The 13,393-nt window shown below is 39.6% G+C and overlaps 1 protein-coding gene across 5 annotated transcripts in view; it reads left to right on the top strand.

Moving 5' to 3' along the window:
* RASSF8 (Ras association domain family member 8) overlaps positions 1-13,393 on the top strand; it is a 122,375-nt gene that overhangs the window by 100,470 nt on the left and 8,512 nt on the right. For all 5 annotated transcript variants that reach the window (XM_037915409.2, XM_037915424.2, XM_037915418.2 and 2 more), the window contains one exon: positions 11,227-12,113. In XM_037915409.2, coding sequence (XP_037771337.1) covers positions 11,227-12,113 — 887 coding nt within the window. The remainder of the gene's footprint in view (positions 1-11,226; positions 12,114-13,393) is intronic.

Raw genomic sequence — 13,393 nt, 5'->3', positions numbered from 1 at the left:
ACTGAGGTGGAGGAATGCTATTTGAACACCATTCAAAACAATGGACTGATGATAGTTTATATCAGGTGAGGACCTGCTCCCTGGCTACTTGGGGCCTGATCCTGTGGCAATTAGTAAGAGTTCTGCCACTAACATACCTTGATGCAGGATAAGGCTTTTAACCTGCGCCTTAGAAGTTTGTGGCCCTTTCTGTTGGCCCTTCCATGGAAAGCGCATTTCTATCTTGTGTCCATCGAGATTGCATTTCTGATGGATGTAACTGCTCAGATATGTTGTGGAAAACAGCAGACTTTTCATGTAGAATCCCATTTATTCCCCCTCTATATGTAGGTATAAATAGAAAACGATACTGCTCAAAGTTTTTACTCAAAGTAGATTTCAGTTTCCATCTCACGTGGAAGTCAGTTTTTTTTGTTTATTTACATCTGGAGTTCTCCTTGGCCTTTAAAGAAACATGAAAAGTGCACAAATTTTGAACTAAATAGCAACGCTGATTTGAAAAAAAACCATCAGGGAGATCATTATGCCTGAAGGAATACCACTTTTTCAGATAATACATTTTCCTATAGCTGTGTCTTGAAAGGAGCTGGAAATGATTTAGCTGGAGGAGATGATCTACACTCTTCAGTAAAGAAGTAGAACTACCAAGTTGTGTGTGTGTGCCTCTACTGAAAAAACTTCCCACTGGAATACTGAGGAACAATTATGTTACACTGTACAGGTTTCATCTAGTACTATATGATTGTTACAAGGTGAGGAAAACTTAACCATGCTGGATGAGTCAGAGAAACACAATTTCCATAAAGAGAGAGAGGTTGGGTTTTTTTTCTCCAAAAGGTAAAATTAAAAACAAGCAGCTTACAGTTTAAATGGAAAAGTAGGAAGTCTCACTATGAAAAGGAACTTTTGCCAGGAGATGTGAGCTGCTTTTTCCATTGTACTCATCATTGTCTAGTTTTATTATTATTATTATTAATAATAATAATAATTAATAAAAATGTCCTGCTAGTTTTCTGCTTCTTACCAGGACTAGTACTTCCAATGTTGTTCTGCGAGGGGTCTTATGAACATTTCACCAGTGCAGCTTCTGATAAAGAGAATCTTCTTTTAATTCCCCTTTTTTTAATGTTGAAAAGTACAAGCTAAGTTTTTTAAAAAGGAACTTAGAGGTGAAAACATGTCTGTAATATTTATATTACAGCAGTGTTTCGAATCCCCAGACAGATCAGGACCCCATTGTACTAAGTACTATCCAGTCACAGGCCCCAGTCCTTCACTGTGGTACAAGTGAGCACAGTTGTCCACCCATCCAGATCGCATTGCAAGTTTGGGGCTGTAGAATAAAAATGATCCCTATCTGAAAGAACACAGTGTGACCTTCCTAGCTGATTAGAATGGGAAGCCTTAGGTGGATACTAGTAATCTTTCTTTAGTGTTTTTCCATTCAAAACTCCTCTCCCTACCCTGCTAAAATATGACCTATCCTCCAGAGGAAGAACAATGAATATTACTGTCATCAGTACACTTGTCCTATTTTTCAGTAGTGATTTCCTCTGACTCCTACCCCCTATAACCACCCATTGCATTTGCTATGATTTCCATCCCCTCCAGGGAATAAATGGGTCCTTAATAGTCAAAACAATAATGTATGTTTGTTTCATGGAAACAGAATATTTCAGTCTCCAGAAGGTTAAGTTTGAATTTCTAACCAAAGCCCTTTTATGTTTTTTCTTCTATCCTAGCCACAGTTTCCTGTGGAAAATAATTAAAATGACAGAATTGCTTTAAATAGGGATGTTTTTAGCTGTAGCGGAATATCAGCAAAACATGGGCCCATTGAACAAGAAACATAGCTGTCTCTTCAAAAAAAAATGCAGTCCATCAAAGCAATATTTTATTGGCTTCCTGGAGTGTATTTGTTTCTTTGTGAAAGAGAGATGGACTCATGAAGAAAGAGCGACGATTTGTTAAAGTTGTTCCAAACCTGCATTATAGCATTTTATGGCTTAGCTAGGATTAGATCTGGGAAATCACATAAATGCTACCTTTTTGGCAAGTAATTTCCATTGAAGAAAACACCAGAGTTGGCTGTGGAACACACCTGTTGTAAAAGCTCCGAGATGAAACTGAGTTGCACCAAATCGACAGTGGATTAGAAAAAAGGAACACATTATTGCTTGAGTTTGGGTTTAAAAAAAAATCAAAGTGCAAACTCAGGTTTGTTATTACAGAAACACTGAAGTAATCATGTAGTATAAAGTAGTACAGCTTAAAACTTGCATATGTTACTTCTAGAGAGAACAGGTGGGTGAAGTGATATCTTTTTATTGGAGTAACTTCTGTTGGTGAAAGACAAACTTTCAGGTTACATAGAGCTCTTCAGGTCTTTTATAGCTCAAAAGCTTGTCTCTTGCACTAACAGAAGTTGGTCCAATAAAAAATATCACCTCACCCACCTTGTGTCAGTAATACCCTGGGACCGACACGGCTACAAAAACACTGCAAATTAAATATGTAACTTATGACATTCTTTGCAGTTTCTAAAGACAGAGTTAATGATAGAATGGACGTATAAGATAGCAGTGAGATGGGATGACCCCACAACTTTGTGTTTTAGAATCGGGGATATTGACTTGCTCAAATAAGTTTTCTGACTCTTTTTTTTCCACAGACCTAATAACACTGTCATCACATAAAATAAATTTTTTGCTGCTCCTGTTAATAAGGTGGAGTGTCTTGTCTAGTGGTAGAGAATGCAACTGTGAGCCAAACTTGTTTTATCATCAAATCTGCCATGACTTGCTCTCTGATCTTGGGCAAGCTGCTTACTCAAACATCTTCTGCCTGGCTTTACCCATTTGTAAAATTGTTATATCATGTGTAAGGCTTAATGTTTGTGTGGCACTTTGAGATGCTCAGGTGGAAGGCAATAGAGGAGTGCAAAGTATTTTATAGTAAAATAATAGCTTGCCTGAATATAGGGGTATTACCTTGTGCTCACACTTTCCTATTGAAGGAGGTCATCATAAGCTCAGGGCTTGTCTACATGGCAAGTTACCATGTAGCAAGGTGGGGTGTGAATCTACAGCACATCAGCTTGCTGTACAGGATTATCCTGTATGGACACTGCTACAGTCCACTGAAAGTCCCAGAGTGCATCTTCGTGTACAGTAGCGTTCTAGGACTTCTGCTGTGCTGTAGCAGTGTCCACATGGGACATTACTGTGCAGCAAAGTGGTGCACTGTACATTCACACCTTGGCTTGCCGCACTGTAACTTGACATGTAGATAAGCCCTAGTCACGTAAATACTTTTGCCCATGAATAACTTTACTCACTTTTACCCATTGAATTTAATAGGACTGTTTACATCAGTATAGTTGAGCGTCTGTGTTTGGTTTTTATTAGACTAGGATCTAAATCTGATTTCCATTACTTTCTGAGATCATGGGAGCACACAGTAATTTAAACTCTCTAGTCTTTACTTTTACTTTTTTTTATTCTTTTAATCATTCTTGGCATTTAATGGAAAATGAGTTCTCAGGTAACCAGAATCATGCCTTTAAATTGCTTAAGCCTCTGTCACTTAGTGGATCAAATGTCAGCTTCATAGTTCAAAGGTATTGAGTTCAAACCTTAAATTTTTATTAAAATTACTCGCAATTATTTTTCCATCAATGCCATTAGAGCTTTAGCATTACTACTTTTGCTAAATCAAACAAAATCTAACCTAAAATGTTTCACACCTTTAAAAAAAAAGTTGATTAAAAGTACAGTTCAGCCAGTGTAATCTCTCTCTAAAAACAACCATGTTAGAAAACAGCCTTTTAAATTGTCATGATATATAAGACAGAGTTAAATTTCTCTCTCTTCCATCTCTTTCTTGGGGTTAGAATGCCACATGTGAGAGATCCAAATAGATAGTAAAGGGACCAGATTAGTCCTATTTGTGTCTTACATTAGATAAACAAATGGCTCTCTTTTCTAGCTGTTTTTATAGCGGGCACATCTTGACTAGCAATTGCCAGACTGGACCAGAGCCAAGGTCCATCGAGTCCACTGTTTTGTCTTTGACTATGGCCAGTGCCACGTGTCAGAACGAAGTGGAAGAACCGTGGTGGTAGACACCTTAACCTATGGAATAACCTGACAACCGGGAAAACTTCCTCTAATCCCCAGCAGTTAGAATTTGGTTTAAGTCCTGAAGTATATGAGTTTATATTCCTTCCAAACTCTTGGTGGCTATTAATTCTGACTGTTGTAACTCTGGATATTGTTGTTATCTTTTTGAATCCTAATAAGTGTTATATTATGCCAGTGAGTTCCAAAAGCTGAGTGTATATTGCAAGGGAGAAGTACTACTTTTGTGAGTTAAAAATTTGCTGTTTTTTATTCCAGGGAATGTCCCCTTGTCCTTCTGTATGATGAGAGAAGGTGAACAGACGAACCTGCTCTACCTTCTCTATACTATTCATGGTTTGGGCCTCACAGAATGAATCTCTTCATTTCTAACTGGGACGCTCTGGGATTTTCATTTGTTCTTCTGCCCCATGTCACTGTCTCTCTTTGCCCAACCCATTAGTGTGTCATTCTTACCCTGGATCCTTTAGGTCCTGCTGTTTTGTTTTTGTTTTGTTTTCTTCTCTCCTTGCTTTACCCTACCACCAAAAACCCACCTTATTGATTGCATCTCTCCCTCTTTCTATATAATTTGTCCTGCTTCTCAGGGTTTTTTCTCCTTCTTTCCCTTCTCTCATTCCTTGTTCATATTACCATCTCTTCTTGATCCTTCTTGTCTTGTGCTGGTTGGCTTATGAAGACTGGGGATGGTGAAGTCACTGATTTTCTTTTCCGAAAGTCTCACATTCTTTCTCTCTATTCCTTCATTTACCTTTTTGTCCTCCGCTGCAGTGAGGGCCCCTACTAATCCCAAGATCTACCAATGAAAACTGTTGTGTCAGGGTCAAGAGAAGAGCCAGTATCTTGGCATGTTAGGAATCCAGACTGAGGCACAAGCACAGTGCTCTTCTTCACACCTCACATCTCATAGTACAAGAGTAGATGTTGCTTCTGCAATGGGAGGTGCAGTGGGAGGGAGAGAAGCCTGGCTTGATCTGGTACACAAGCACAGCAAGGCTATTAAAGGGACATTATTATTTGTATTACCATAATGTCTAGGAGCTCTAGTTACGGAGCAGGACCCCGCTGTGTATAAACAGAGCAAAAAGATTTCTGAGGACTTACGAAGAAGGCAGGAGCACAGGTGACTAAATGTCCTTGTATTTAGTTCAAATTTGGACCATCCCATTGAAATCATATTCTGTGCTTTCATTGTCATTGCTACTGATACTGTTTATTATTTGTATTGTGGTAATAACTAGAGGCCCTAGCCCAATTGCACTGAGCAGACATATAACAAATACAGATGGTCTCTGCCCAAAAGAGCTCAGGGTGTGTGTATCACACATTGGGCAGTGCAATTGTGAAAATGTGTTATTTGATTTTAAATGCAGTATTGGTGGTCAGTTGTATTACAGACCCTGCAAAGGTATTTCATGGGAGTGGAAATGGTACCACTTTTACTTTGAACTTCCACTGGTTTTTAACTAACAGAAATAATCCTGTGTGGGATGATTGTAACCGAAGTGCTAAACTTAAACAGAGGGTTTAAAATAATCACTGTTAAATAGGACCAGAAGCCTGCTCATTTTTAATTATAAACTATAGTCATGAAGTATAATCTACAAATCCACATTTTTCAGGTTAGTTTAAAAAAGACCTTAATTCCATAGTAACTATATTTCATTAGTTTAATCATAGTTCCATGTAACTGTCTCTCTCTTATACCCTAAAACTTAGGTCAATGCCAGACCAGCAGTAGAGTGGCCTGCCATGCAAGGTGCTGGTGTTTAGGTCCTGACCCTCCAGTGTAGCAGTGGCTGGCACAGCTCACTTGTTAAAGCTAACTCTGGCTGTCTGAAAAAGGGATGTCTATGAGCTATAGAAGGAGCTGGTGCCAAACCTCTATACATGATCTTGCCAATTTAAAAAAAAAAATACAAACTCATACTTTCAGTCAATGGAAGTAATTTTATATTAAAACTGCAAAGTACAGTCCTTATTACACTGTGTACTTCTGATGGAAGTGTAACAATATTAGGCTACTAGTGGAAAAATTGTTGGCTTATGTAGGGTACCTGCATTTATCACTAGCTTCTCCTGAATTGCTGCTTGTCTGAAGGGAAATTGTATAGTACAGGACTTCTGACTCCTTTTCTATCAATAATGAACTTACTATATCATTTGTCCCTCGACAGACAAATCATTTTCATTGGCACATTGACCCAGCAGACACGTACAAAAATAAGACTATTCTAAGATGCTACCCATGTACCTTAGTGAGTAAAGAAAAATGTGTAATTGTATTGTTTGGGATGTAGTAAGCAGGCATTGTAAATAAAGATTGTATCATGATAGATATGCACAAGGGGTCAGTGTTAAAATTGTGCATGCAACCTTAGCTTTTGACATTTTATGCCTTTTGATGCTTAACTGTACAACTTTAATGTTCTCTCAACATCATTTTTTGTATGGATTTGTGCGATTAGATATCTAAACTGCACAATTCAGAAAGAAACACTATGTCTTACTGAGTCACGAGTTGCTGGCATGGAACATATGCTGCAAGAAACAGAACACAGTGAATTTTTCTTTAACCTGAGAACCGCTGGTCTTTATTAGGAATCAAAGCAGCTTGTCTTTCTTTGCTAATGCTGGCAGATTACAAACAACAATTTAGCTTTAAAGGTTTCTGATTCTGAAACGTTCTGAGGTTTGTTTTGAATGAACTTTGGTTGCATTTTTACTTGTGAATTAGCATTCTCATAACTAGAGTTTGAGGTTTGTTTACAGCAAAGAGGATTAATCTATACCATAAATGGCCTGGAGAACAAACCAAAAAATATTTACCTGGGATAAAAGGTTATTTTGTTTTAGGGCGGCACTGGATTCAAAGCATGGTTGTTGCACTATATAAAATCACTAACTCTGCAATCTGGGCCACAGTTTTTTGGGTTGAGTTGGGACCATTAAGTTTATTGTTTTAAGATTGTATGTTGACCTTGAACCATAACCCAAGATACGAACAGCTATGTTTTTGTCCAGCACCTCAGTAAATATCCTTCTTGCATTTTCTTTTGAGTGTGCCATGTTTATCCCCTTATTTTATCTTGTTCTCATGTTGTTTTACAGTAGTGCATTTAGTAGCAAACTGAATGGAAACTGCATGCTAAGCACTCACCCAGTGGGCTGCTGTTTAGATTTACAAGGTTTATTTGAACCTGGCTCTTTGACACAAAATAACATTTGTAGCATTACTGTGACTGTAAGATAAAAGAGCTATGAGCATTTAGGATTAACAATGTAGAGTGCAAAGCTACAACCTTTGCTCTGAGATCCTGGAACATGTGTTTCCTCTCCTGGATTTGTAGTGTTTAATTTGCCGTGGTGAACTGCATTAGGCTTGATTTACCAATAGTGACATGGATGCTTAGTACAAACTCTTAAGATACTGCATGTTAAATGTAGAATATTTTGGGTTGGCAAATCTACAACTGTGTCTCTTGGCACATTGGCTCTTTTTCAACTACTGTATTCCAATAAACATTAAAACTGATTCCAAGAATTTCAGCCAAATAGATTGGTACACTGATAGAATTTCCTCCAGTGCTTATCTTGAGTCACTATAAAGAGGTTTTTAGTTTTGAATTTGGCCTGCGGTTTCCATTTTTACTTGCCTCATTTTGTCTCTCTCTTTCATGGGGGTGGGAACAGTGGGCAGTCTTACTTACATACCCTCTCCCCTCTGAGGAAATGTATTGAGACCTATTCTTCCTTTCCCTCTTGCTAACTGGCTAAATATTATTAATATGACTATATGCAATGTTGTTGTAGCCATGTCAGACCCAGGGTATTAGGGAGACAAATTGAATGAGGGAATATCTTTTATTGGACCAACTTCTGTTGGTGAGAGAGACCAGCTTCTGAGGTTACACAGAGCTCTTCTTTGGGTCTGGGCTACCTTAAGAAGAGCTCTGTGTAGGATCAAAAGCTTGTCTCTCTCACCAACAGATGGTGATCCAATAACTGATCTTACATCCACCTTGTCTTGTTAATATGACTAGTCGGCTCTAGTTTTCTCTCTTCTAGTCAATCCCTCTCAAGCTAATGTTTAGTTCCTGGGCATAGTGAAGTGGGAGCTCCCAAAGTGATACAGAAGTAATAATTTCGGATGCTTTATCTATATGCTGTAAAGCATGATTTCCAAGGATGATCTTACGATATCAGATGATACCAACTAGTTGACCTACAACAGCACTCTGTGTGTGTGCATCCTAAAAATTCTATCTGAGGGTGCTGTCTTGAGAAAATGTAATTGCAAGCCAGAGGCAAATCTACACAAGATTAAAATACCTTTTGATGTTTGGAAAGGAGTAGTGGTTTGGGGGATGGTTATCTTTGCTTTGGATCTCCCCAAATGGCTCTCTCATGGACTTCTTCTAATATAACCTTAACTCCCCATCAGTCTCTTAAATAAGGGTATGTCTATACAGCCCCATGGCAACGAGCCTCTGAATCAAGGTAGACAGGCTCGGACTAGCTCTCTAAAAATCTGTGTAGACAGTGCTTTGAAGTTGTAGCTTGGGTTGGAACTCAGGTTCTGAAGCCTCCTGGGCTGGGAGGCTCACCCCCACAGGCTGTGTAGACATACCCTTAGTGTGTACAAAGCTGAAAAAGGGAAGAAATTCTATCCCATAGACATCCATTGTTCACATTTACCTGGGATAAGGAACAATTACAATTGCTTCGAAAAAGGAGAAATTTTAAAAAGACTTGCATTTCAGGCACTTATTAAGTGATGAAATCCAGCACTGCTGGCTCATTCTGATTTCCCCTGAAGAATGTATTTGAGAGGTTGTATTAAGAGAGCATGTGATTTCATTTTTCTGATAACTAATAGTTATGGAGCTTTGTCACAAACTATTGCACAGCATGCTTTGAAAGCAGTTAGACTCTTTCCCAGTTCTTTTTTTTTTTAAATATAATGCTACTTTTTTTAATATAATATTTTGTAGCCATTTTACACTGTTCACTCAAATTTAGCTTGTGATCCACTCTGACCCCCAGATCCCTTTCCATAGTACTCCTTTACTTTTCATTAAATCAGTCTTCACAAGGTAGGGGGAGTTCAGTTTTATTTTTCCCTACCTGTGAAGACTGATTTATTTTAAAATAACAATAGTGTTTAAAAAATAATGCGGCGCGGGAGCGGGGAGAAGGAGACTAACATGTTGGCTTCATATGCAGTATTATAGATCGGCTTGGAAGGATTAAATTTGTATTGGTAAATGTCGGTGAATATCAGTTTCACCACACACACACACACACACACACACACACACACACACACACACACACACACACACACACACACACACACACACACCAACTGATGGGGGAAAAAATTTCTGTAGAGCTAATTGAAATTTAAGGATAAGCAGTATTTTTCCTACTTTGCCTGAGAAAATATTTGAGTCTGATTTAAGGATATTTACTTTATATGTTTTGACATGTGATGTTGACAGTTTGTGTTTGATTATAAAGCTTTAACTTTTTGAATCTCAATATCTAAATAATTGGCTGATCTCCTACCTATTTTCTAGCCGCTTCCATAATTTCATGCAACTGTGAACATTTTAATCAATAAAAATGGGGAAATGATTACAAATAAATATGAATATCCATTGAATTTATAAAAAATAAAAATCTAATTCTGTTGAATCTAATTATAGAGGAATGCAAGGAGGAGATGACCCTGGGTCATGAATAAATATGTAAGGGATAATTTGGTGGCAGCAAAAACACAATTTATTTTCAATACAGAAAATATAACCACATTACATTGTAAAGCCAGCTGCTTGGATAGAGGTCAGAGATCGTCACAGCAATCGTAAAAGGATTCAACATATCGGAGCATTTTTCTGAGTCCTCTGAAGCCCAAAAAAAGATCTGATTGGTCGCTGCTATGTAAATTTTCTGAGCCAGGTATCCGCAATCACCAAGTTTGGCATCCTCTAGTGGTGTCTCTTTAGCCTCGTCTACTGTATTGAAGTCTGGACATGGTTGTCAGCAATCACGTTAATTAACATAATGCTGATCATGGCCTAAACTAGAATAATGCTGTGTCAGCATCGTCTTGGTTAACTAGGGATTTAATTGTGGGTTATGGTCTTTATAACAGTGGCCACTAACTGATGACTTTTTGTCCAGGTGAGAACACAGAATTTAATTTTGCAAATTATATAGGTGGAGATAGAAAATCTCCTTAGAAACTTTTCTAGTCTCTGATTTGTCATTTTCTAATAATAAACTCTCATCTTTTCCCATTGCTAGAATTCAGAGTTAATTGGGTCACTGTTATAATGTAGACTAGGTGGCTTGCTATATTGAAATGCAAAGTGAAAATATGATTTCTTGTCCTACAGCTTCCATGAGGTATTATGTTTCAAATCACAAATTCAAAGGAAACCCAGTACTAATTTGTTCATTTACTCTTGTATGCTAACAGAACTTGTCTTAGCACAATTCATGACTAAAGAGTCGGGGCACCCACTGTATTACTTTGCGCAAAATTTTTCAAAATAGATGTTATTGCCTTCACTTAAAACCTGTTCTAGTATAGTAGATTACTGTCTTCATCTGTGTTGGAAAGCACTTTGCTCCTTATGGGTGCAATTGCAATCTAAATAATAATAGATTAATGCTGTGTAGACTAATAATTTTTAAAGCATTGTATTGGAGGTACATACAAAAAAAATCTATGCTAATCCTGTTGTAATTTAGAGTTGTACATCTACCTCCCATATACCACTTCTTAAACATACTCTCGAAAATCAGTGGGAGACTAATGCTCTGACATGGAACTTGGGATATTGAGTTTGATCCAGGAACTACTGGATGAGATTCTATCGTGTGTGTTGTTCAGCAAATCAGACTAGATTATCGTAATGGTTCCTCCTAGCCTTAAAATGTATGATTGGATTATTTAGACTATGCAGCACTCTTATAACTTGTCAGTATATATCCTTAGCCAATAGTTCCCTCTGTTGGACTGTTTTAGGTATTACACATGCAATTTTCACCTTTCTCATTATTCTTTCTCCCCTAGGTCGTACTGGAAGATACACATTGATAGAAAAATGGAGAGATACAGAGAGGCATTTGGCACCTCATGAAAATCCTATAATTTCATTGAACAAATGGGGACAGTATGCAAGTGATGTGCAGTTAATATTACGCCGCACAGGGCCATCTCTCAGCGAGAGGCCGACTTCAGACAGTGTTGCTCGAATACCTGAAAGAACTTTGTACAGACAAAGCTTACCTCCATTAGCCAAGCTAAGGCCTCAGAATGACAAATTAATAAAAAGGAGAGAGCCAAAAAGGAAATCTTTGACCTTCACTGGGGGTGCAAAAGGGTTAATGGACATTTTTGGGAAAGGTAAAGAATCTGAGTTCAAGCAAAAGGTGCTCAACTATAAAACAACAGCTGAAGAGTTGAAAAAACTGATCCACCTCCAGACTGAGAAGCTTCAGTCCATTGAGAAGCAGCTGGATTCAAACGAGGCTGAAATCAGGTACTGGGAACAGAAGTACAATTCCAGCCTGGAAGAGGAAATTATCAAACTCGAACAGAAAATCAAAAGAAATGAAGTAGAGATTGAAGAGGAAGAGTTCTGGGAAAATGAACTGCAGATTGAGCAAGAGAATGAGAAGCAGTTAAAGGAACAACTCCTGGAGATCAGGCAAAGAATCCTGGAGTGCGAGAGCAAGTTAAAAGACTATATGGCTCAAATCCACAGAATGGAGAGTGGCCTTGAAGCAGAGAAGTTGCACCGGGAAGTTCAGGAGTCGCAGGTGAATGAAGAAGAAGTCAAAGAGAAGATTGAAAAGATGAAAAGTGAAATTGATATTCAGGGCCAACAAAGTCTGAGGCTAGAAAATGGCATTAAAGCTGTAGAAAGGTCATTGGGCCAAGCCACCAAAAGATTACAGGTAAGAACATTTTTTTTCTGCCTGGGGAAAGATAGCAGGTTTAAGTTTTAATTAGTCAAAGATCTGACAGAGCTGGTTAGAAAAACAGGGGAGATCTCCCATGATGATGTTTGTGAAAAATTTGTCTTTTCTCCATCAGAAATTTTCAGAATTTGCAATTTTTGGACCAGCCAGTCCTAATCCTATGACATAAGTGATTCTGTCTCATTCCCCTGCCCCTTAGTCTCTCAGGTTAGATGATAAAGATTTTTGTGTGCTTGCTCTTTAAATATTCAGAGGGACTCAATTACTTGAGGAATTAGTGCTGAATGCAACACAGAACATTTCACCTCCTGGTTGCAGGTTCAGTGGCAGGCAGTAGGGTTGCCAGGTGTCCAATTTTCGACCAGAACACCCGATCGAAAAGGGACCCTGTCTGCTCCGGTCAGCACTGCTGACCAGTCGGGACATTAAAAGTCTGGTTGGCACAGGGCTGGCAGGCTCCCTACCTGGCTTCATGTGGCTCTCCAGAAGTGGCGACATGTCCCTGCAGCCCCTAGGCAGAGGCGCTGCCAGGGGGGCTCCACGCCCTGCCCCTGCCCTGAGCGCTGGCTCCACAGCTCCCATTTGCCGGGAACCGTGGCCAATGGGAGCTACGGGGGTGGCGCCTGCGGGCAGAGGCAGCACCCAGAGCCATCTGGCTGTGCCTCTGCCTAGGAGCCGAGGGACATGCCAGCAGCTTCCTGGGAGTTGCCTGAGGTAGCAGCCACCCGGAACCCGTGCCCCAGCCCTGAACCCCCTCCTGTACCTCCTCCCGCACTTCAACCCCCTACCTCAGCCAAGAGCCCCCTCCCACACTCCCAAGAGCCCCTCAGCTCCAGCCCAGAGCCGCCTCCTGGAACCCAAACCCCTCATCCCTAGCCCCACCCCAGAGCCCACACCCCCAGCCTTGGAGAAAGGGCAGGGCATGGGCGGGGCTGCAGAAGAGATGGGGGCAAGAGGTGGGGCAAGGGCGTTCGGTTTTGTGCAATTAGAAATTTGGCAACCGTAATTGGTAGTGACCCAAAGTCATTACCATCTTTTGGCTGTTCAGTGACCTGTGTGAAATCACGGAGTGGTCTGAGTTCCTAGTGGATGAGTGTCCACATCCAACATAGCTGCTTTTACCACCATATTTGGTATTCTGATTTGGCTGTATTGGCAGAGGCCTGGACCCTCCTCTTACGCTAGGAATAGGCCCTTTTTAAAAGTCAGCATTTTGAGTTACATTGGGATAATGAAGGTTGAAGCTTGCACTACCT

Source organism: Chelonia mydas, chromosome 1 (genome assembly GCF_015237465.2).
Source record: "Chelonia mydas isolate rCheMyd1 chromosome 1, rCheMyd1.pri.v2, whole genome shotgun sequence".
NCBI classification, from domain to species: Eukaryota; Metazoa; Chordata; order Testudines; family Cheloniidae; genus Chelonia; species Chelonia mydas.
This window is presented reverse-complemented; position numbering and strand designations above follow the sequence as displayed.